Here is a 25,867-nt window from a genome sequence, read left to right on the forward strand (position 1 = left end):
ATCCAAACCGAAATACGAATCAGGTTCAGCTTGGCTGATCGTGGGATTGATCGATTTGGATTGAAATTTGACGGATCAAAATCTTCTGTTTTTCTCATCCCTGTTTTTCCTTGTGTTTGCTACATGTAGAACACGACACGTGGATAATAGAGGATCTAACAATTAAGGTTGGGTGAGGATTATTATATCCGATGCATTGGTCTTAAAGTTGTTCACGTGTCGTGTTCTGCATATAACAAAATAAGGAAAAATATGAATGAGAAAAACAGAAGATTATTTTCCATATTTGACCCCTTTTACCTATTCATAAAATTTGAGTCCCAACTCTCATCCAATCTGTCATGTGCTCTGGTTGCTTGACGTGTAGGAAAATCTCTTAGCTGAATTAAGTACGAGTCAGAGCGTCACGCACCTCTTTTTTTAAATCTTTCTTCATTCATTTTCCTCGTACCTTCCCTCGTGAAAACCCTAACGTTTCAGCTGCAGGTTGGGGTTGTCAATTATGATGGTTCGCTGAACACATTGGCACAAAAGTTGGTCAAACGGGTCCATGCTTGAAGTACGTTCGCCATTGACGTGAAGAAATTAGGGTTCATAGCTTCCGTCGGGGATATTAGGTTGATTCATTACTTTGTCGATGGAGGTAGTCCGTTACTGCAACTGTGATGGATTCCGTAACGGCTCCGGTTTTTGTCGACTGTGCCGCAGCTCTGGGCAGGTTTCGAGCGGAGTGTCAACCCCTCGCATTCCAGCAATGTCAAGTGCTGATGAAGGGGGAATCGAAGACAGGGAGAATGGGATGTCTCACTATATTCCCAAATTTATTGTAGCGGTTCTCTCTGGAGCACTTACAGGACTTTTTGCCGTAGGTAACTCGATGTTTACTTCGCGGGTGTTTCTTCATTTTCTTATAGTCTTAAATTGAGTGGCAATATATGGTTGAATTCTACATGAATTGAGCGATTAAATTCAGCCTCATATTGATATTATTAGTTATTTCATTGTACGTAGTTTCTAGTTCTCCAAGAATTTGAATTTGTTCTATTGCATTTCAATATCTACATTGTTTTGTGATTACTGGTGGTGTTTTATGTTTGAGATTACAGGGGATGAAGGGGGTGTTTCATGTTTGTTCTGTTGTTGTTTTTTTCTCCTGTTTAAGTAGTGTAAGAAATTTCCACTTGTTCATATTCAAAGTTAATGCCAGGGATCTTGTGAAAGTGGAAGCAGGATCGTCCTGTTGTTGGGATGGTCATTCAAAACTAATTAATAGAAGGGAAGAAGAGGGTTACCTTCAATCTCATGGTCTCCACGTGGAGTTAGCCCTTCAATGAATTGTTCTTCCCTTCATGACAACAATCAACGCTCCATCCTATTTCCGCAATGATGGATTCAACTTCACTTCTTCAAGCGTAAGTGGAGAAGATGAAGTGGTAGAATGAGAGCTCATAATTATATATCGTAGAGAGGATTCTTAATTTCCCAAATAGGCAATTTTGTTCCTAACAATTACAGGTGGTGGCAGTTACCATACCAAGCATAACTCTCCCCATGACCACAGACATGTTGAGGTTCAACTAACCACTTATTGTGGCTTATGTGATCAAATCCCATCAATTTGAGTTGTGAGAATTTGAATCCTAATGCAAAATGTCTCATGTAAAAATAAAATCATTTACAAGTCAAACTTATCATAGAACAAGACCATTTCTCTAAATGTTGATTGTTGAAGATTTGATGTGGCTTAAGGTTGATTTTTTATGATACAAGGTAAATGTAACATACTGAATAATGTTAGAGACGAGGAAAAATAAAATATAACATTTGGTCGCTTGTTCTCCTTAAGGCGGGCGACTTATCGCCTAAGCGCTCGGACAATCCTCCAACGCCTTGGTTTGCCTTGGCGCCATGACAACTATGGACATGGACCGGCGTGAAAAGACCATGCTGCCCTGTCCAGATGCCTCCTTGTGGCCTCCTATTGGCATGCACACTGGCTTAGTGGCCGTGCAAGCGGATAAGGTTCTCTTGCTTCAAATTATATTAATTGATGTAGTTGGGCAAAGCATTATTTAGTTACCTTTTTGTGTTTGTCTTATTTCCCTTTTAAAATAGCTTGGGAGTCAAGTTTATTTGAGTGTTAGTTTCTTATATAGAGTAGTTTCCCTTTTCAATTAGTTTCCTTTAATTGTCTTGTTATTTTCCTTGAAGTAGCCATGTAAGACAATGGAGTTTTTTTGGGACTTGGAATTGCATAGTTGAAGGAAGCTTTGGTTTAGAATCATGAGTGCAGTGCATGCTTTTCGTCCCCTCCTCCGCTGATCTTTGATTCTGTTCTTCTTCCTTCCTTCAATCCCTTTATTCTACCTTCTCTTCCTCTCTTGTTTTCTTTTTTCTTCTTTGCTTGCTGTACATACTCTGTTCTGGGCGGTGATCTCAGGTGTAAAAAAGAGAGTTGTTGAACTTTGAAACCCATCGATCAAGTCTAGGATTTGGGTCAAAGGTAGCCTGTAACTAGGCGACTCACACTTTTGAACTTCAGGTCATTATGTCCTCCTCCTGTGGTGAGAAACTAGATCCACAACTGGGGCTGAAACCTAACTTCTGCCAGAACTGGGTTGCAGAGTCAACAGTTCCTCTTGCTTGCTGATTGAAGAGCCTATCTGTTGGATTCAAGAGAGCACTAGGTGCTCAGCCAACGCCTGAAATTTCATGCTCGATTGATATGAATTGAAGAAGCTATCTCCATCGCAAGCGCTCTGGTTTACCTCCAGGCCCTGGTTTTCTATCGGGAAGAAGATGATATGCTAATTTATTGCTTTATAGACTTGATTTTGAGGTTATTACAACAAAGCCCCCTTGTCCTGAAGTGTGTTCTATTATTCCTTTCCTTACTTTGGCAATTATAGAATACCCATCCTCTTCTAATTTCCTATCCCAGTTGTCCCCATCGCTTATCATGCTATCTATGATGCACATGATTGTTACTGATATCACAAGATTTTCACTCAACCATTAAATTAAGATATGTTGTCATTATTGTGGGTCCTAAGCGATCTGAGTCCGAGTTTTGTAACCCGGATCTGCATCATTAGTTTTAGAATATTTTAAAACATTTTACTTGATCAGCTGATCCAGAATTTGTTCAGTCAATTACAAACTTTCTCTCTCCTTGCTATTCACCAAGTTAGGTAGTGGATTTTGTGTTGGACATCTCTTTCAAGTACGACCAAACATTATGAATCCGATGCATCGATATATTAGTTAGGAAGACATCAACCATTGATGCATCAAAATGACGATACATTGTATCATTTGTCTTGTTTCATTTGTGTATGGATGTGCGTTCCCATTTCCTTCAACCTAAAGCAAGTGTCTTATGAGAAATCCTGATAGGTGGAATTCCTATAGCTTCTTGTAGTCGGTGGTGGACGTAGAGGTTTTGTGGGCCAGTTCTGGCAAATGCCTATAGGATAATGTCTGTGATTGGTCGGTGAGACGGTCTACAGTCATCTCCTATGAGATAGGACGTGGACATGGTTAGCGAGGGTTTATTGCTATAGTGAGCTACCTCATGATGCCATGATTCACCATGAGACCATGGGTATGCACTTGACTGGAGTGGCAAAAAGTCTTCATGACGAACATGTGCTTGGGGAACTTAGATAGGTTAAGTCATGCGCTTAAGGCTTGAATTGTTCCAAATACACACCTCGCTATGAGGGATGCTTAAGGTGTGGGTGATCAATCAGTCCCATGTGCTTGGGGAACTTAGATAGGTTAAGTCATGCGCTTAAGGCTTGAATTGTTCCAAATACACACCTTGCTATAAGGGAAGCTTAAGGTGTGGGTAATCATTTTTTGATATGTCCCTTTTATAACCACTGGTTAAGGATCACGCTAATTTTTGTTTCTGTACATCATTATAGATATCGATCATAACATTGTAGCAAGTGAAATCGTTTTTAGAGTAAAAAGATATCTGATTATAGTTTATGAAGTGAAAATAGAGGGATGTGGATAAATGGAAGGGTGAAAGAAAGAGAAAACGAGAATATCAATGATATATGATTAAAATAAATATATCAATCATTATGATATAAAGGTTTGATGTCCGTACTTGAGGAAGAAGAACCTCCATTTCCCGAACTTGGTGAAGATGAGGAATAAAACCATTGCCGAATCTGTGAAAGACCTGGCTATTGCCAGAGATATTATTGGAGGAGTTGAAGAATTATATGGGAGACAAAATTGACATGCTCATCACCAGCTTGCCACCTTTCTCCATAGAATCAAGATGGTCCTCGAACTCTGTAGTTGATTATGTGATAATGATGCGGAATTTGTTCCAAGAAATGGAAACCCTAGGGGATGTCTTTCGCGCTTAATTACAAAACAGATATCATTATGTCATCTCTACCTCAAAATGTTTATGGATCTTTTGTTTTTAACTATAATATGAACAAGTTCTTTGTAGAACTTCTAGAGCTTGGCAATATGTTGTACGAAGTAGAGGCCACAAAAAAGAAGTAGATAGGCAAATGAGTTATCAATAGAAGTGAAGCCTTTTTTCTCTAAGCTGAAAGGTAAAAAGAAGAACAATATGGGTAAGACCCTTTAGGTAAAAGAAATGGGAGTGGAGAAGGGTAAGAAGCCAGACATGGAAAAATATTTTTTTATAAGAAGAATGGACATTGGAAGAGAAACTGTCATGCATACCTAGAATCCCTTAAGAAGAAGATAGAAAAAGGTGAATTTGCATGTATCCTCATTATTTAGGTTTGTCTGAAGGACTAATTAACTCCTTTTTGGTGGACATTGGATCCACCACCTACATTTGCAATATGTTGCAGGGCTTCAGGTTGACAAAAAAACTGCATAAGGATGAGGTTCGCCTTTGGATGGGGATTGGAGTTCCAACTTAACTATTCGTTGAATGGTGTTCTTCCTGCAATTGGTAGCTTAGAAAATGGTTTATGTTTCTTAAATCTTGTTTTAAAAGCAAATGAGTTTTCAAGTGTGACTTTGAAAAGGAAATTGCTTCAGTTAGCTCCACTTACCTTTGACACCTTAGGTTAAGTCATATTGGAGTGAATGTGATCAGTAGATTGGTAAAGGATGGGCCTTTAGAGAGTCTAAATGTAGAACCTTATCTAATATGTGAACTTTGTCATATGGAAAGATGACCAAGAAACCATTTTCTAATAAGGGTAAGAGGGTCGAGGGCTTGTTAGAGTTGATTATGTCCGACGTATGTGGTCCCATAAATGTCCAAGTGAGATTTAAGTACGAGTACTTCGTAACCTTCATTGACGATTACTTTACTTGATGCACCAAAACTTGGAAACCTTTGAAAAGTTCAAAGAATTCGGAGCTAAGGTTGAGAAATGGTCGAGTAAGTGTATCAAAGTTCTAAGATCAGATCAAGTAGTTTAGTAGCTATCAGATTAGTCTAGGGACTATCTCAAGGAAGCTGGATCAAGGCGTACTCTCTAGGTGCAGATTGAAAGTGGAGGCAAGATCGTTTTTCCAGTGAGGATGACCATTAAAATTAATTAATAGAAGGGAAGAAGAGGGTTACCTTCAATCTCGCTATTACAAGGTCTCCTTGTGGTAATGCAGAAGTTGGTAAGAGATTCCTAACTCCCACAATGTTAACCCCAAGGACACAATTAACAGTTCCACAATAGCCTTAAGGATAGCTGATAGAAAATCAGAGGAATAACACAGAAACAATCAGCAACAATACCCCAGAAATATAACCTAAAAGCAGGAACAAAAACCCAAGCTAACCTGTCCCAAAAGGGAGGAGAGAGAAACCTGTGATTGGGAGAGGAGAGAGGTGCGGCTGGCTGTGTAGCTCCAATGGAGCTGTTCTTCTGGTCGATTGTAGGCCCAGTTGTGAGGAATAAAACCCCCAAATATTAACAGATTCCGACGGCTGGTTGCAGAGTTATAGAGGTTCTTGATTTCTGACCTAGGAGAGAGAAAGTCAAGAACTGCAGGAACCAACAGTGAACAGCAGCCGATGGCCTTCCAGCAGAGATCGAGTGGCCCCCTTGGAGAGTAGAACCAGTCCTTAACAGGCCTTGTTGATTGAACCTCTGAGTTGGCGAGTAAAGGAAATCGATTGACTCCAAGAACAGGTCTGAATTCTGAGATCGGTGGCTGCTGTAACAGTAAACAGAAACTGAAATCTGATTGCAGGAATTAATGAAAGAAATAAGAGAATGTGGGGGAGGAGTGGCTGTCTCGGCTAGGGCTTCTCACCCACAACTATCTCAGTTTTTTTAACATAATAACTGCAATTTTCTTTATTCAAATCTGAAAATTAGGGTTACATGAGCTCCTCTATATATAGAGGGCAGGACCTTCCTAATTACAGTCATACTAAGACTAGGAATAATAAACCTATGTGGAAAACAAATAGAGTCCTAAAACAATTTGGACTCAACATACCACTTAATAAAATCGATAGGCCCAATGGGCCTCTAATTAATTAAAAAACAACTACTAAATATACCCTAGCCGATGGGCCCAATGGGCCCTTAATGACTTAGCCACTCAAGTGGACTAAGTAGGGGTTCAGCTGGCCTTCTTGGCTGGACCCTTCTTCCTCATATATCCTTCCATAATGTACATCTACATCAGCTCCCCCTTTCTTAGAATCATTCAACTCCGATGAATGGATAAGGGACATGTAGTGCCCGTGTCAAGGCATTGAAAGTCATCAGCATGGATCCCAGTACAATCCTCTCGTGGTTGACCTTTCCATTTGATGAGGAAGGAGTAGTACCCTCTGCCCCCACGAACTATGGTGAATTTGTTGTCAAGAACATCTTCAATGACATCATCTTTGGGGTTTGCAAATTGAGGAAGTTTTAGGGTGTGTTCAATATCACCTTCATCAGAATGGTGTCCCAAATATATTGTCAGATCAGCTACATCCTACATTGAAGACATTGTTTATCTTCAGAATAGGAGGTAGCTCTAGTATGTAAGCATTAGTGCCAATGCGCTTTAAGACCTTGTAGGGACTCATGTTCCGAGGATGGAGCTTGTGCACTGTATTAGGAGGAAACTTCTCTGGTGGAATTCGAACCATTACCATATTACCAGGCTGAAATTCCACGTAGCGTCGATGACGATTAGTAGTTGCTTGGTATCCGTCATTGCTAATAGCAATACAACGACGAACATCAGTATATACCTCCATGATGTGTCTAAGGAACTCGTTGGCTTCCACACTAATACGGGCCTGGGGTGGCAAAGGTACCAAGTCAACCGGTCGTTGTGGCCGCAGTCTAAGAACAATCTCAAATGGCATACGGCCTGTGATGCGGTTGACAGAGCTGTTATAAGCAAATTCAGCAATGTCTAGTATAGATGGCCAAGTCTTTTCATAGTCACAGACTAGGCATCGAAGTAAGTTGCCAAGACTTTTATTCACCACTTCAGTCTGTCCATCTGTCTGAGGATGGAATGCAGTGGAGAACTTGAGTTTAGTATTTTTTTTCAGCCATAGGGTCTTCCAGAAGTAGTTCATGAACTTGACATCCCTATCTGAAACAATTGTCTGTGGTAGACCATGTATTCGCACTATCTCTTTGAAAAAGAGTTTGGCCAAGTGACTTGCATCAAGAGTCTTCTTGCACGGGATAAAGTGTGCCATCTTGGAAATACGATCCACTACCACAAATATGGAATCATACCTTTCCCGTGTAGGTGGTAAGCCTAGGACAAAGTCCATGCTTTTGTCTTGCCAAGGTGAGTGTGGAACGGGCAGTGGTGTATATAATCCTGCATTCTTCTTTTCTCTTTTAGTAAGTTGACAAGTGCGGCATCTCTGTATCACATGCTGTACATCCTTTAAGAGTTGAGGCCAAAAGTATAAATCTTTCATCGTGGAGTATGTTTTGTCCTTGCCAAAGTGTCCACCCATTCCTTCTCCATGTAGCTCTCGAATCAAGTGATGTCTCAAAGAGGTGTTTGAGATGCAAAGGCGAGTGCCTTTGAAAAGATGTCCATCATGGATAGCAAATTTGTCATCCCATCCTCCCCCTTGGAGGTTGTTGAATAGTTCTGAAAAATCAGCATCATTAATTTACTCTTCTTTGATGTGTTCCACTCCTGTACTTTGTACTGTGAAGGTATTCATCATCATCATCATCATCACCTTTCGACTAAGTGCATCAGCCACTTGATTCTCTTTTCTAGCTTTGTACTTGAGAGCAAAAATATATCCTTGTAAGTATGATATCCATTTGGCGTGCCGATCGCTAATGGTCTTTTGTGAGTGCAAGTATTTGAGTGCTTCATGATTCGAATAGAGTACGAACTCTTTGGCAATTATGTAATGCCTCTGATGCTTGAGTATTTGAACAATGGCATAGATTTCTAGGTCATAAGTAGAGTACCTTCTTGTTGCATCATTCAACTTTTCACTGTAGAAGGCAATCGGATGGCCCTCTTGCATAAGCACTCCTATCCCAACATGGGATGCATCAGTAGCCACTTCGAACATAAGATCAAAATTGGGTAGTCTAAGCACTGGTGCTTCTGTCATCTTTTGTTTGATCAAGTTGAAAGCTTTAGTGGCTGTCGGAGTCCATTGAAATGGAACTTTTCCCCCTTTTGTGCATTCTGCAATTGGCGCTCCAACGGCGCTGAAATTCCAGATGAATCGTCGGTAAAATGAGGCAAGACCATGAAAGTTACGAACCTCGGTTAAGGTCTTTGGAATAGGCCAATCAACAACAATTTTTACCTTCTCCGGATCAGCTTCTATGCCTTGTGAAGACACAATAAGCCAAGGAAGATGACCTTGGGCAGCATAAAGGAACACTTCTTCAAGTTGATGTACAACTTTTCTGCCCGTAGTACTCTTAAGACACGTCTCATATGCTCTAAGTGTTCATTTTGTGCTTTGCTGTATATTAGTATGTTATCAAAGTATACTACGAGAAATTTGCCGATGAAGGGTCGTAGTACATGTATCATCACCCTCATGAAAGTGTTAGGTGCATTGGTGAGACCAAAAGGCATAACCTTCTACTCATATAGGCCTTCTTTTGTTTTAAAGGCTGTTTTCCATTCATCCCCTAGACGGATTCGAATTTGATGGTAACCACTTCGTAGATCAATCTTTGAAAAGATGGAGGCTTTTGTTAACATGTCAAGCATATCATCCAAACGAGGAATGGGACATCTGTATTTTACTGTGATTTTATTAATGGCATAGCTGTCAATGCACATATGCCATGATCCGTCTTTCTTTGGTGTCAATAGGGCTGGTAGTGCACGTGGACTCATGCTCTCAACCAAGAACCCTTTCTTTAACAAGTCATCCACTTGTCTCTTGAGCTTGGCATGCTCTGTAGGACTGAGGCGGTAACTAGGCAGATTAGGGAGTACTGACCTAGGCACAAGGTCAATGGCATGCTGAATATCTCTCATCGTGGTAGTTTATCAGGCAATTCCTTTGGCACCAAATCTAAAAAATCAGCAAGTGATTGTTTGATCTGTGGGGGATGTTTTACCTCTATCACCGGTTCAACAATCTTGGTGACAAGAGCTATGATTAGGCCGGTTTCTTCACTAATGGTCAGGAATTCTCTATGAGGCAGCACACATAGCTTGTTGTCCAAAGTGTTCTTTTTGCTGAAATTTTCTTTGCATAGTTACTTTTTTTGTTCAGTGGTTGTTTTGGAAGAGGTCTTAGCAACTTTCTTTAAGACATGTTGTCTCCTTAGTTGGGTAGCCCTTAACTTGTCTTTTACTTGAGGTATGTTGAGTGGATTTAGAATAAATGGCTTGCCTTTGTGGTCGAAGATGCATTGGTTCTTAGTACCTCCCACTAGTACATTGTTGTCATATAACCAAGGCCTTCCAAGTAGTACATCGGTGAGGACCATGGGGATGACATCACACCACACACTTTTTTCATAATCTGAAACCTTCAATGGGACAGAACATCGTTGAGTTATAGCCATGGTGTTGTCTAGAAGGGATACCTTGTGTGGTTGTGGATAGGGTTCAGTCTTAAGCTTCTCGTCAATGACAAAGGCCTGAGATACCACATTCACACAACTTCCACTGTCCACAATCACTTGAGCTTTGTGAGGTCCACTAGACATTAAGGAATAGAAGATATTGTTCCTCCTGTAGTCTTCACCCTTAGTTTCAGCCACTAGGATTCTTGCAACCACATTGACATAAGCATAAGGATCATCATTCTCTGGTGCAAACTCATCTTCCAGTTCATCCTTCTCACCTTTAACTGCAACATTAACAGTCCAATCATCATCCTGAGGTTTGTGGATTTGTAAATACCGGTTGGATTTGATGGCACTGATGACGGAGTTGGATCATCCATGCTTAGGGCAGAATTTTGCCATGTGTCCAGTTCTTCCGCAGTTGTAGCATGTCACAGATCCACTCTCCCTCCCCATTGGAGCCTTCCTCTTATCCTGTGTATCTTGTGGAGCTCGGGTAGGAAATCCAGTGGGTTTGGTTGGTACATATGGTTTTTTGTTGTCAGTTGGCTAGTTATACCTTCTGGAGGTTGTTTTGATCAGATCCTTTGCTTCTAGTGATTTGTCAAAACAAGTACTTAAAGAGGGTATCTCAATCACACCAAGCTTCTCACGAATATCGTACCTTAACCCTAGTTTGAAACGGGATATGAGCAGTTCGTGAAAGTAGTTCATTAAAACGATCAATAAAATCTCCTACAGTCATAGTACATTGCCTGAGAGTATTCAGCATATCGTAGAGTCGACGTCTGTAGGTGGGTGGTAAGAATCTATCATTGATGATAAATTTCAAGTCTTCCCAATTATGAGGCATCTGACGACTGCGGATCAATCAGTCCTTAGCTCCACCAGTTAGCTTAGTGACAACTAGTTGGACTTTCCTTTCTTCAGGTATGCGGTACCACCGGAAGTAGTCATCAAAGGAAGTTAATCAGTTCTGGTAGTAGAGGGGATCATGTCTCCCATTGTACTCTTTCAGTTTTAACTTGACCTTGAATGTATCATCAAGTTGATAAAGTTGATTGTCATGCTCATCATACTCCTCATTCCAAGCTGGGACATTCTTTCTAGGTTGCATAGTGGCTCTTCTGGGAACATTACCAATGCAATCAATAGTACGTTGAACATTAGTTTGAGCTACAATTGGTTGGGTGTTAGAGTGAGCAACAGTACTCTCTTTTAGGTCAGCCAACTGTCGGTCATGTCCATCCAACCTCGTAGATGAGGCTTGGATTGCTTTTATCACATCTTGAATGGTGGGTTGGGGTTCTTCTGTCTGAGCCATAGCTCTGATACCACTTAATGCAGAAGTTGGTAAGAGATTACTAACTTCCACAATGTTAACCCCAAGCACACAATTAACAGTTCCACAATAGGTCAATAGCCTAAGGATAGCTGATAGAAAATCAGAGGAATAACACAGAAACAACCAGCAACAATACCCCAGAAATATAACCTAAAAACAGGAACAAAGACCCAAGCTAACCTGTCCCAAAAGGGAGGAGAGAGAAACCTGCGATTGGGAGAGAAGAAGAGAGGTGCGGCTGGCTGTGAGTAGCTCCAATGGAGCTGTTCTTCTGGTCGATTGTAGGCCCAGTTGTGAGGAATAAAACCCCCAAATATCAACAGATTCCGACGGCTGGTTGCAGAGTTATAGAGGTTCTTGATTTCTGATCTAGGAGAGAGAAAGTCAAGAACTGCAGGAACCAACAGTGAACAGAAGCCGATGGCCTTCCAGCAGAGATCGAGTGGCCCCCTTGGAGAGTAGAACCAGTCCTTAAAAGGCCTTGTTGATTGAACCTTTGAGTTGGCCAGTAAAAGACATCGATAGACTCCAAGGACGGGTCTGAATTCTGAGATTGGTGGCTGCTGTAACAGTAAACAGAAACTGAAATCTGATTGCAGGAATTAATAAAAGAAATAAGAGAATGCGGGGGAGGAGTGGCTGTCTCGGCTAGGGCTTCTCACCCACAACTATCTTAATTGTTAAAACAATAATGACTGCAATTTCTTTATTTAAATCTGAAAATTAGGATTACATAAGCTCCTCTATATATAGAGGGCAAGACCTTTTCATACTAAAACTAGGAATAATAAACCTATGTGGAAAATAAATAGACTCCTAAGACAATTTAGACTCGACATACCACTTAATAAAATCGATAGGCCTAATGGACCTCTAATTAATTAAAAAGCCAACTACTAAATATCCCCTAGCCGATGGGCTCAATGGGCCCTTATACCTAATGACTTAGCCACTCAAGTGGACTAAGTGGGGGTTCGGCTGGCCTTCTTGGCTGGACCCTTCTTCCTCTCATATCTCCTTCCATAATGTGCATCTACATCATGTGGACTTGGCCCTTTAACGTATTTTGCTTCCCTTCATAACAACAATCGGTGCTCCATCTAGTTCCTGTAGCAACGGATTCAACTTCACTTCTTCAAGCTTAAGTGGAGAAAATGAAGTGGATGAGAGAGAGAGAGAGAGAGAGAGAGAGAGAGAGAGAGAGAGAGAGAGAGAGAGAGAGAGAGATGGTCTTGTCCCTTTAACGTAATTTTGTTCCTAACAATTAGGGGTGGCGGCAGTTGCAATACCAAATCCAACTCTCTCCATGCCCACATATATGTCTGGGTTCACTTAACCACTTATTGTGGCTAGCGGGATGAAATCCTATCAATTTGATACTTGAGAAGAATGCGAATGTTACCCAGGTGAGTATATTAAAAGAAGGTGGTTTGCGTACACATCATTTATTTGGATGGTTTTTGCTTGCTACTCTCTCACTGACATTCACCAGTTGCTTAAGGGTAGGGAGTTATTGGTGTGATGAATCTTTTGAGTACAGTTGGCTGGAAGGCACTTGGTGTACTGGTTACCTTAGGGAAAAGTCTAGGCAGTTGGAGCCTAGAGGAGTGTCTTGAGTGATGCCTATTGTATATGAGAATGTTATAGTCTTTGGAGCATGATTAGGGTTTAACTATTGTTAAAACATGTTGATTCCGGGGCTTTTTGTGTGTGTGAATGACTATCAAACTTAAGTTCCAAATTACTATTAATAATAAAAAAGGAAGTTTGAGTGCCAAATCAAAATAAACATCATGATTCATTTGATCAAGGAAGATATTTTAACATCTTGATACAGGTGTTGATTTGGAGCATAGAAGGACCATTTATATTTGAATGTCTCCTGCTTGTTTGCTTATGCTACTTCCAATAACCAGTTGATAGATTGCTAGGCCATTTGGTTATGTATGTCTTGGATTTTCAAGGTTTTTCAGGTGGACTATCCTTACAATTGAGGACTTCGGATCTCTCTGAAATATATGTAAAGAGGTAGGGATCCTACAGGCGAAATTTTGATTAAATTCCATGCCAGTCTAGCTTCCCATGTGTTGTTATAATGCTTTAAAATTGTTTGAAAAAATCAATTTTGTTTTGAACTATTTGAAGAAAAGGACAATTGAAAAAACAAGGGGAGAATCCTAATACATGGTGGGCCATATGGTTGAGATAGTCTGCATATTTGAGAATGTGGTGTATATTGTTAGAATGACCTCAAGCAATAGTTGGTGTGTCAAAGCCCTTCTCCTTCTGAGCTTTAACGCAAACTGGGTTTTAAGATTCTAATGGTTTCTAGCAGCAGGATCCATTTTGAGAACCCAAAGTGGTGCTTCTGAAACTCTTGTTTTCTGTAAATTGGAAGTCAATGTAATAAGTATTGGTGCATGCAATGGCTAAATTCCATTTGTCTTCTACTGCAAATGAGCCAGGTTCCTTCTATTTATTTTTCTGTTCTTCGAAACTTAGCTGATATGGAGGAGAGTAAGAGATGGCAAGGCCATTGTTTGCCATCTGCTTTAGACCCCATTTATGTTTAAAGAAAAATTACAGTTATACCCTTGTAATTTGCGTGAGTATTTTAAGGGAAAATTTCTCTTCACTCCCCTTTAATTATTTATTCAAACTCCCCTATTCAAAGTTTCTTTTCTAATTCCTCCAGGAAAGTAGACTTTCACCTCGTTTGTTCCCTTGCGAATTTGAAATTCCTAAATTACCCTTGCTACCTTCCCCTCCCCTCCCCTCCCACAACCCCCTTCTGGTGGCACCCTACTCCTGTAGTCTCTCTCGGGCATCTCTATCACACTTATTCATGGGCTTACTATTCCTTCCTTGCCTAAGGAAGAGTTTCTAGGGTCATCAACTAATGCTACATATTGTTTCCTGTGTCTTCATTGTTAACCATTTCATCATAGTCACTATTAAAGTCTTCCTCGAGAAGAAGTGGTGCAGTTTGTATCAGTGTGTTTTAGAATTTTTGTTGTGGAGGACTATAGTCACAATACAGCTTAGCTAAGTTTCTTGAGTTCTCAAAATTTCACTCTTCACGAGACCTAACGCTCAAGAGAACTCCAGAGAAGTGCCGCTGCTTGGAGCAGCCTAACCTCACGTTGAGCCCCTCCCCCTCCCCCTCCCCATCCCCATCCCCATCCCCATCTTCTTGTCTCATCCTCTCCCTCTCCCTCTCCCTCTCCCTCTCCCTCTCCCTCTCCTTTCTTTTCTTCTTCACCCTCTCCCTCTGAACCTTTTTTTTCATCTTCTTCTTCTTCTTCTCAAGTCTCACACGTCCAGGAGGTTGTGATCCACCCCTTGCCGTCTTCCCATTCTTTCCACTCCCACCTTGACTCAGATCTGGTGATGGTCTTGCCGGGATCCTTTGATCCTCCCTGATGGACTCGTTGGCTCCTTCTTCCGCCGGCATCCTTTGGGCCTGTCGCTGCTCTTCCTCGAGTTGCTGCTTTGATTGGGTATAGCTATGTAGCCGTCCATCCATTGCTCCGACATACTCCCAGGATGGTTTGTTGGCTCCTCCTCCCTTCTGCCGACGCTCGTTGGGCCTGTAGCTGCTCACCCTTGAGTCATTGCACTGTTAGAGTGCCTTTGTGCCGCTGACCTAGCCATGCTCTCTTCTAGATCCTTGCTAGATCACATGTTTCCTCTCTGATCGAATCGCTTGTCACGGTGATTTCTTGGCAAGCTTTACAAGGTTTGTAACCCACAAGGTTGCCATCCATGCTTGGCTGACAGCCACCTCGCCGATGCCCTTCGAAAGGCCGGCACCCCTCTTCGCGGTTGTCTCTTCCGTGAGGCCAGCTTCTCTCTTGGCCGTGCGTTTCTTAATTTTGAGAAAAATGTGAATGACACGCTTCTCCCTTTCTTATTTTATTAATTTCCAATCCCTATTTCCATATTGCCCCTTCCTCTCTCCTTTATTACCTTATACCCTTTATTTAACTTCATTCCAAGTTTGTCCTAAATCTATTAATCAAATACCTTATGTGTCCACCCTCTTGTTCCTATCCATTAGCTTATTAAGTCTACTTAATTACAATTTTCCACCGAATTTAAAATCTTACTTTAATTACGAATCTGCCGTTGGTTATTACGATTGAATTATTGAATATTTGAATGGGCCTATACGTGATATGATTCCAGTTTTAGAATTTAGATCAGTAGGGGTTGTTGTGGATTTTTTTCTTTGATAAGATAATATCAATGATGATATTTTAATTTGTTAAATAATTATCCACATATTATTATTATTTTGACAAATATATGCTATTAGTTGTTATGATAGAAAGTGGCTAATGGATTAACATTTGCTATGATAGACATGTTAATTAATATTAAATGTAAAAATAAAAAATTTGAGAAATGATTCCCAATATTGGATTTAGGTGTTCATGAAAGCATGGGATATTAGAATTTAGTTATAAACAGTCAGTTTTAGTTCATTCTTAATACCAAAATATACCTATATTTTTTCTCCCGGATTTTTACATAGCAACCGTATTAAACACGTACTGTATCATTGCAGTGCGTGTTTTATTGTGTCGAATTTTTGAAAAGTATTATTACCATATGGCCTGTTTAATTGCCGTTCTTGAACTTACTAACTATGTTAGTGCCCCCTGATTCATCTTCCTTTTTGTTTCTTGATGGGTCATCCCCTGGTTATAATTTGAAGTGTTTTAGGAGTAGAGAATTCAGAAACTCGGAATGGGTCGCTGGGGAGATTGCTGGAGGATAGCATGTGAAACCAATTTATTTGATGTTGCCGAAAAGTTTGCTGAATTGGGGGGTGCAGAGGCAGAAAAAATGGTGGTGATGGGATCAATTTGGATAACTATGTAGACATTCAAGTTGAGACCAGTGGATCAAATGTGCCCTCACCTATCTGAACTTTTGCAACGATCGACTCCGGGAGGGCCTTTAACGGGAACATCAAGAGGTGTAGATCTGTCAAGCCCATAGTTGTCACGGTGCCAAGGAGAAACCAAGGCGGTGGAGGGTTGTCTAAGTGCTTAGGCGAGAAGGCGCCTGCCTTAAGGCGAACAAGGCTACCAAGTGTTATTTTTTATTTTCCCTATTTTCTAACATTATTTAGTAAGTTATATATATACCTTGTATCATAAAAAATCAAGATTAAGCTACATCAAGTCATTAAAAATCAACATTTAACCACATTAAATCATAAAAAATTAACAATAAGTCATATTAAGTTATAAGTTTGACTGGTCAAATGATTTTATTCTTACATGAGACTTTTTGTGTTAGTTATAACATAAAATCAGTTTTCTAACAAGTCTAAGATTACTTAAATCTGAGTTGTAATGACAATGTTATGCTCTGCTCAAACTTATTCTAAGTGCGTGAATGTTGTTAAAATCGTCTGAATAAAAATAATTTTATGGATATCAAAACAAAAGATTATTTTACCGGACTTTTGGTATTTAGCAATGTTTTAACATGATAGAATTTATAAAATTTTCATAATTGAGAAAAACCCTAGCATTTAAAAGTTGAAAATCGCCCTGAAAACCAAAATCCAATTTTTGTTTTTAGACTGGGGGTTGACTTTTTATCCTTTCGGAATTTGATTTTTAAACTATTTTTATTGGATTCAAATAGAAGGTATTTTCTTATTTATGAATAATATCTTAAGTGCCAAACACAAGGCGACATGCAGTGTAATAAGGCGACTGTCGCCTAGGCCCTAGGCAAACCGCCTGGACGCCTAGGCAACGCCTTGACAACTATGGTCAAGCCTCAGTGCCACGACTTCCCTATCACCATTGCTTTTGGGGGGGGGGTTTGATGGCTTGTGTGCAGATGGATCTGGGAAGAGGGCTGCATTCTGTTCCCACATTATCAGTGGGATTATAAGAACCAGGAGCAGCAGAGAATGCCTTTGCGTGGCTCGCAAACTGCTTACCCCCATGCTCTCATTCTCTCCTCGATCAGGGAGTTGTCTTGCTAGGTGCATTTGTATGAACTAGGACCTATGGACATATTTTGGTTTATGTATATTCTTTTTGCTTTCTGCTTGGAGATATTTATACCTTTTTGGGGTTAGTGATTCTACAGATACATGTAAAGGCTAAAAAATTCTCTTATAAATTGGTTGTTTCCTATGGTGCAGCACCGATTACTTATCAGGTCTGCTGCTTCTACGAAACATTTTCATTTGTTCCACTAATCCACAAGAATGTGGCGGGAGCTATGGAAGAGAGGCGGTGGGAGGGGAGGGGAGGGGAGGGGAGCAAGGGTAAGTTAGTGATTTAGAATTAGTACGGGAGAAAGAGAGGTGACAGTTTGTTTTTCTGGGGAATCAAAAAAGAAACTTAGTGCAAGGGAGTATGAGTAAATATAAGATAAGTATAGGGGAGTGAATCGAGTGATAGAAATTTTCCCTATTTATATGGTGTACAAAAATTGTGAAGTGCACTCACACGCACACACAAAAAAAACTGTTCTCAAAGTCACCTTTTGTTTCTAAAGTTTCCTGTTTTCTCTTTTTTCCCCCTGTTGTCCATGTTAAAAAACAAGCAGAAGGGTACCCAAACACAGTATAAATCTTTCCAATCTGAAAATTAAAAGGCATGAAATAAAATACTAAGTAACTACTAATTTTATTTCCAACCTTTGTTGAACCAAAACCCTAGGCTGGACTGGTTCTTCTTGGCTCTTAGCTTCCAAAGCCGGTCATGCTAGTCCAACCAGGTAAGGACAGCCGTATTTGCATCAACTCTCATCTGAAAAGAACTAGACTCCGTCGAGTTAGGAAAAGGACCGAGGAGACCGTTTGAAGGAATATATTGAATGAGGAACGATTCCACCATCTTCTTGAGCTTAATTTCAAGGAGATCTTTGGCAAGATGAAACTTCATAGTCTTGTTGGCATGCTTGAAAGCATAGGTATTGGCATAGCTACAATGCTGTACTTTCTTGTCAAACAACCAAAGACAACCAAGAAGGATATGGCACACCTTCAGAGGGAGGACGTTACATTGGACTGTATCCTTAAATCCACCATTAGAATATGTGACCAAACACTTATCTGTGATTTTGAGATTAGCGTTGTTCACCCAAGTAACCTTGTAGGGATTTGGATGTGGCTGTCTTCAATCCTAGCTTACGAACAGCGTTTTCAGAGACAACATTAGTGCAACTACCTCCATTAATGACCAAGGTCAACAATTGGTCATTGCACTTCACACGAGTCTGGAAAATATTACTGCGACGCCAATTTTCATTGTCAGTGGCTTTTTGAGTGGTCAACACATAACGAATGACATAGAAGGATGTTGGTCTTCATCACTGAGAGTGTCATTGACTTCACCTGGCGCACGCTCTTCTCTTAAATCAACTGTGTCAAAACCAAGTTGCTCTTCGGGAATATATGGTATAGGAGAATTTTTATCAATAAAAGCAACCAAATGGCTGGGACATTAAGCACTGATATGTCCAAATCCATGGCATGAGTAGCACCGAACTGTAAATTTTGTTGCATTAGAAGGTTTATCTGAACCACGCCGAGAGGGTGAGTATGGATGAGTAGGCCGTGACGATGACATTTTAGAAACATGTCGAGGTGCGACTAGGTCGTGAAGAGGCCATAGATGTAGCGTTAGCCTGTGGTTTGCTAGATGACATTTCTTGGGTAGGAGGCTGTTGCAGGATGGAACTAGTAACTCGAGGAAAAGTATCTGCAAAATTTCTCCGATTGTATGGGCATTTCAGACTTTCCTCAACCTGATACGCTACTTGCACGGCGTCTTCCATAGTAAGCAGTCGACTAGATGCAAGGGCAACACTAAGTTGAGGGTGCAAACCATTGCCAAATTGTGCCACTAATACTTCATCATCCCACTCAAAATCAGAACTAGTGGCTAAATAATAAAATCTCGCAATGTATTCTTCAATGATCAAATTCTTTTGTTTCAACTATGCAAACCTGAGATGCATGCGTTGCTTGTAATTAGAAGGTAAGAATCTCCGGTTCAAGTCTTCATGCATTTTAGCCCAAGAAGTGACTAAACCAATGCCTTGGGTTCGGTTCTGTTGCTGTTGCTTAACCCACTAGACTCGGGCTGTGCCTTTCAATTTAGCCTCTGCAAACATGATCTTTCGGGTCTCAGTCAACCCATACGATCTGAAGAATGTCTCTAAGCTGTGAATCCAGTCAAGGTACAATTATGGATTGTTGTCTCCATAAAAATCAAGAACATCCAATTTTACTGCTCGTTCTGCTCCGTCATCATATCTACTAGTTCCGTATTGTGGTGGAGGTGGTGGTGGTGGTGTATGATGTGGTGGCAATGGTGGTAGTGGTAGTGACGGATCTTGTGGAGTGGTGTTGGAAGAATCCTCAGATTGAATGGAACTCTTTCCTTTATCTGCTGCCACCAAATGATCAATAGAAACTTGCATGGATCCCATAGAAACTTGCATAGATTCCATCATTGTCTTAAAGGATGTACAATGGTAGTGAGAGCATCAATTTTTGTATAAGTTTCTCCTTTATAAGAGTTCAGCTATTGAACAACTTCACTATTGGTTATCATGGTGATGATTAACAAAATAGCACTCAAAGAGTAATGGCAAAATAGTAAATAAATGAAAACTTAAAGGAGAATGGCAGAATGGTAATTATCTCTGGATTTTTTTTTTTATTTATTTTATTTTTTATAGGGATGGCAGAACTGTAAATATTGAAATTCAATTTAAGTTCCAAAAGGATGTCACATGTGGGTGCAGGGGTATACTTGGAAAGATAAGGTAAAATATGGACAATTAGGGATAAGTGGGGAATCGAAGGGCAATACTGGAAATTCCGGAAAAAGATTAGGGGAAATTAAATCGAAAAGAAGGAATTGTGGGTTGAGAGGGAGACGTGAGTCTTCTTCTCTGTTGGTAGGAACAGCGACAGATTTGGAGGCCAGGACCTGAACAACGACAGAATAGCGACTGGACCAGGTAGGATTGGCTCTCGGCTCTCTCTTCTCATCTTCTTTCTTCTTCTTTTCTTCAATGCTTCCTGGACTCTTTCTTCTTCTTATCTTCTACTTCTTCTGTTGTTTCTCTCTCTTTCTGTTTTTGGCTTGCTAACTCTTACTCTCTCGTCTTTGCTTCAACCCTTCTTTTTTTTTTTTTTTTTCTGTTTGCTGGAACCCTAGCGACTAGGATTTGACATGGGTTTTGGGTTGGGTCGACTCTTTTGTGTTGAACAGAGTCACGACTTATTTTTTTTCCTCAGTTTCTGTAGAATTGAAACAAAGAAAGGGGGAAAGGAAGAAGAAGATGGAAGGAAGAAGGGGAATGGGATCTTCGGCTCTGATACCAAGTTGATGGGGGGCCGTAGGGAAGATGGGATGATGCGAATCTGGATTCCAAAGACTGAAATCGGATCGCTTAGGGCCCACTTGGATACTCAATAAATTAATGGCAAATGTGTAATTTTTGGCACAATTTTAAACCCCCTTTTAAGGTGAAACAACTGAATGGGTCAGCTTTGGAATTAATTCCAAAGAAATCTCAGTTCTGGAAATTAATCTGGGGTTTCTAATAAAGAGTGGCAGGTTTGTAAATAATAGAATATGTTAACTAAATGAGGATTGGACACAAAGGTAATTGGTATTTATTTGGAAGGGGTAGATTAGAAATGGCAAATAATTGAAGGGCAGGGTATAAATAACGGGTTAAAAGAAGGGTATTAATCAGGAAAGAAGAAATAAGAAAACTAACGATTAGGAGTCTTCTTCAACCTTGAAATAGGCTGCAGCGGTAGAGTCAACAATACTTTGGGAGGGAGAACTCACTGTTTAGGCATTGGCTGGGTCTGAAATTTCAAAGGAGAGGTCGCAACTCACAGCTCTACTAAAACCATCAAAAGTGTCCTTAGACAACAAGCAATCCAGGGGTTCCAAGAGACTGAAACTGAGCTCTACAGTGACGTTTGGTCCAGACCTACAACTGAAACTCTACCCTATGATGAGGGATTTCCGGAACCAAAGTTTGGGGGGCTTTGATCTCTTAGGGAAGAGCAATCTTCGCACAAAATTTCAGCTCCAACAGATGAAAGGTGATAGAGATCGATCCCTTGTTTGGTGCTGAAACTGTCGCCCAAAAACGGGGGGGGGGGCTCGGCCAGCATTAGAGAGAATGAAAAGAAGGAGAACAAGAACAGAGGGAAAGAAGAAGAGAAAAAAATCTGAAAAGAGAGAGTCACGGCAGCCAAAGCTTCGGCTAGGCAAACATTCAATTTCAAATCAAAACTTCAAATCTAATTCTCAGTTGAGTTCAATAAATCTATTTAAAGACTGAAAATAGACCTACTTTCCTATTTGAAACAAATATTGCATCTAATTGAAACAGAAATAAAATCTCACTCCATTGAAAATCTACCATACTAATGCTAACTCTAAAAAAGGAAAGTAAATAAAAGAGATTTCTAAATCAAAGAGCTCCCTTCCATCACCCAACTGCGTCAGGGGATGGGGGCCTTAGGGAAGAAGGGAAGAATCAAAGGGAAGGGAGGAGATTCACACGACCAAGCATAACCACAACTTCAACCAAAATAATTAATTCATCATTCTCTACATGTCTATCGACTACAGCCAATATATAGAAAATAAAGACATGAAATTAGAAACTCTACTAACATAGTCTCTAGCCTAAACTAGAAAATAGCCATAAAAGGAAACTAATGCAAAAGAAATAAATCCTAACTCTTACATTCAAATCTGGAAAATAAAATGCATGAAATAAAATACTAAGTAACTACTAATTTTATTTCCAACCTTTGTTGGACCAAAACCCTGGGCTGGACCGGTTCTTCTTGGCTCTTGGCTTCCAAAGCTAGTCATGCTAGTCCAACCAAGTAAGGGCAGCCGTATCTGCAAAGGGACCTTCGCCTCAGGAAGCATGTCGTTCTGAGTTCAACTCCTCTTACCTCCTTGGGGCCACTCACAAAGGCGTCTCTTCATTACTTTCAATGAAAGTTGAATGGTTCTCATTCAATTCCAGTATGACCATGTCCATGTGGTTGTGGGGTCAGTATGGGCCCACGGGACTAGATACCCGTCGTTAGCCAAAAAAAAAAAAGTGATTCAATTTCTTAACATTTACCAGTTATCATCTTCAGTTCCTGTCTTCCTAAAAATCAGCTGGTGGTGGTTACTTGCCTGAAATACCCTCTGATATCAGGATGATCAGTGACTCAGTTCTTAAGCACATAAGCTTTGGGTTCTATTTTATTCTATTTTTTTAGGTATTGCCAAATATAGGGTAAGTGTAATATGTTAGGGCAATTGTTTCCTACATGGCCTGTGTTGGGATGCCTCTCTACACGGTCCAGACTTTCTTGAGCCACTTGGAGGAATCTCTTGGTCAAATCAACTGTTGGATTGAATTAACCACATGTCAAGTTTATTCCCCATTTCTATTGTATGGCCCACCAGCTAGGACTTTCAACCTTGTATTCTCAAAGTTAAGTATCAACTGATTTTCAAAACTTCACGTCTCCTATGGGAGAATTGGTTTGTGCTGAATCTCTGCATAGTGATAGATGAGTATTTGAGGATGTGGACAACATTTTCTCATAAACTACCAATGAAGTTACCTCATATAAGTTATGGAAACAAGTTCTTCCCAATAAGTTACTATTGCATGGCATTAACATTACTTTAATTATGATGATATTGTTATCCTGGTCTCACTCAACTTTTCATACAGCTGGAGCCTTCACAGGAGCTGTCACTGGTGCATTAGCAGGTCGAGCTTCAGACGGCGGTGTTCTTCGCGGAGCTGGACTGGGAGCTGTTGCTGGGGCTATCCTCTCTGTGGAGGTTCTGGAAGCTTCCCGTGCTTACTGGTGTTCGGAGCATTCTGTCTCTCGGAGCTCATCATCTATGGTCGGTAAATATGTTTTTGTCTGGTCCTTCCTCTACTCATGACTGCATATGAGTGCCTGCAATTTTACAGCCATTATATACATGTGCTTCATTTTTTTTGTAAATGCTTATGGAGTGATGGTTTTGGGATCCTTGGCCTAAATCTAACTTTCCATTCTGTTGCCTTACAGGCAGATTTTGTTGAGGAACTTCTCCACGGGAGATTTGTACAGGAACAATTTGCTCCCACAATGTATACAGCCTACCGTTGGCAGGTTGTGTTACTCTCTTAAGTTCTATTTATGCTTATATTCTTACTTAACATCAAAAGGGTGTATCCAGTGCGCGAGGCTTCTGCCACTGCAGGGTCTGGGGAAGGTTATAATGTACACAGCTTCAACCCCGCTGTCCGGAGAGGATGTTTCCTGTTTTATTCTTGCTTAACATGTCAAATTAAAATGATAGTTTGGTTTGCCATTTGAATGGATTGTTTAATGCGACCAGGTGAGAATTGCTAACATCAGTTATGATGAGATTTATGATATATATAGCGACTTGCCCTCCAGAGGGTTGTCAGTGGAGTCATTGGAAAAACTGCCATGGCATGTGCTCACAGATGAAGAGAAGGAAAAATATGGTGATACGTTCTGCTGCACAATTTGTTTGCAGGTACATATATTTCAATGAAGACAAGAGGATTATATTACATCTGAAGGAATTCTTTAACCTTCTGTCTCTATGTTGTTATTTTTTTGCTAATTATTGGCATAATGACAGGATGTTGAAGTAGGGGAGTCTGTTAGGAGCTTGCCACAGTGCCACCACACGTTTCACTTGGCATGCGTAGACAGGTGGCTTCTCGGACATGGTTCGTGCCCGGTTTGCAGACAGGATGTGTTGTAATCTCTAGTTTTATGTATAGAAAGGGTCAATAGTGTTGGTCGTCCTCATAACAGCATTGGAAGCCTTCATCCAATGCTCTTCTAGTTTATATGTTTTATTTCTCGGTTTATACCGTTGTAGTATAGGTTTGTGTGCATGTAATTATGTATAGGAAAGCGGTCCTCATGACTTTAGTGTGGGGGGAGGAATCAGCGTGCCACACCAATGTTTGTGCAGAAAACGATATGATCCACATGTAGGACTCACGTGGTCAAAGCAGGAGGGAGAAAATAATAAAGAATCCCTTATGAGTGGGAAATAATACTCTCCCATCGAGGCGGTGATTCTTTACTCTTATGTATATATATGGCTTCCTGCAACATAGACCGGGTTAATCAAGGTGTGTACCCCATCATGGTGTGTACCCATCATCCCCTAGTAGCTCAAAAAACCTTTTCCCCTGTTTTGTTCTATAGATCAAGAAAATTAAGGTCAAGTTCCGCTTGAAGACTTGAACTGGCAAGCCCACCCCATCCCTACCTTGGAGTTTCACTTGTAGGAATTATGAGTACAAGAAAAATTGGGTAACTTACCTCGGTCTTGATTCTTCATAAAATAGTAGTTTTGGGTGTCTCATCCTTTCATGGCAAAGACCACTTGTTGAGATGGTAAAGCAAGAGCACATGGTCATGTTTACTCATTTGCATCACCTGAAAGATGATGTTTCATTCCAAATTTTCAACCATTTGATGAAGATCATAGTTTGATTAGTTGAGTATTAAATTTCATAACTTAATTTACACCAAAAAAAATTTCAAAACCTAATTTAATTAATTAAATATCCTCTTACGTATTTGCATGCCTTGTTAAGATATCTCTTGTTTTTTCAATTCTTTGTTCTGTTAGATTTGTATGGATTGAAACTTGAGATATGTGCAATTGCTTATACATAGAATTTCAACCCCATCAAATTTGCCACATATCATAAATGTGTTTAGACTACGATTTTATTTTATTTTTTAATTATTATTTTGATAATGAACCTGAAAACTTTGTACCTTTAGACTAGGAATTTGATTCTACTCTGACAATAAAGCATTGTTGGAAATTCAGGTTTTGACTGAAGCGAGTCACATGAGTGGAGTTAATAAAACATGAAACATGATTAGTAGTCATAACAATCACTAAAGCAAACATTAGACTTTTTGTTTGTTGTCTTCAATAGTAGTCCATTGTTTCTCTTCTCACCTGTGAAGCAATCATAGCCTCAGTCTCTCTTAACTCGGAAAAGTAGAAGAAGGAAAATATTAGAAAAAGGGAAAAGGTTCTCTAAGCCGACATAGTAGAATAGAATATCCTACATTTTTTTTCACACTAGCACCTTATTAGTCCTCTAATAGAAGGGGAAAATATCACAGTAGTTCAATCATCTCACTCCATTTCTTTCCCTCAATTGATGTTTCTCTCTCTCTCTCTCTCTCTCTCTCTCTCTCTCTCTCTCTCTCTCTCCCCTGCTTACCACCACAACACACTGTAGCATTGGCCCTCGTATCCCCTTCTCCCTGCTCTCTTAGAGTCCTTTGAAGTAGAGCATGTGGATGCTGGGCTTGCGGTCGAGCTTGTCATCATAAACGGCTGCCCAGTCGTCATCTTATCCGACCCCATTACCGGCCTGTGTGCTCTACTCCGTTGCTTTGTGTTACAACGCGTCGACTTGC

The 25,867-nt window shown here is 40.3% G+C and overlaps 1 protein-coding gene across 1 annotated transcript; it reads left to right on the plus strand.

The window, feature by feature from the left end:
* Nucleotides 1-342: 342 nt before the first annotated feature.
* Nucleotides 343-24,510, plus strand: LOC122068745 (NEP1-interacting protein-like 2). The gene is made up of 5 exons (XM_042632628.1): nucleotides 343-869; nucleotides 23,110-23,288; nucleotides 23,459-23,542; nucleotides 23,772-23,936; nucleotides 24,045-24,510. Exons 1-5 carry the CDS (start codon nucleotides 638-640, stop codon nucleotides 24,168-24,170), a joined length of 786 nt encoding a protein of 261 aa, XP_042488562.1. The 5' UTR covers nucleotides 343-637; the 3' UTR covers nucleotides 24,171-24,510.
* Nucleotides 24,511-25,867: the final 1,357 nt, after the last annotated feature.

The sequence above is a fragment of the Macadamia integrifolia genome, unplaced genomic scaffold (genome assembly GCF_013358625.1).
Source record: "Macadamia integrifolia cultivar HAES 741 unplaced genomic scaffold, SCU_Mint_v3 scaffold456, whole genome shotgun sequence".
NCBI classification, from domain to species: Eukaryota; Viridiplantae; Streptophyta; class Magnoliopsida; order Proteales; family Proteaceae; genus Macadamia; species Macadamia integrifolia.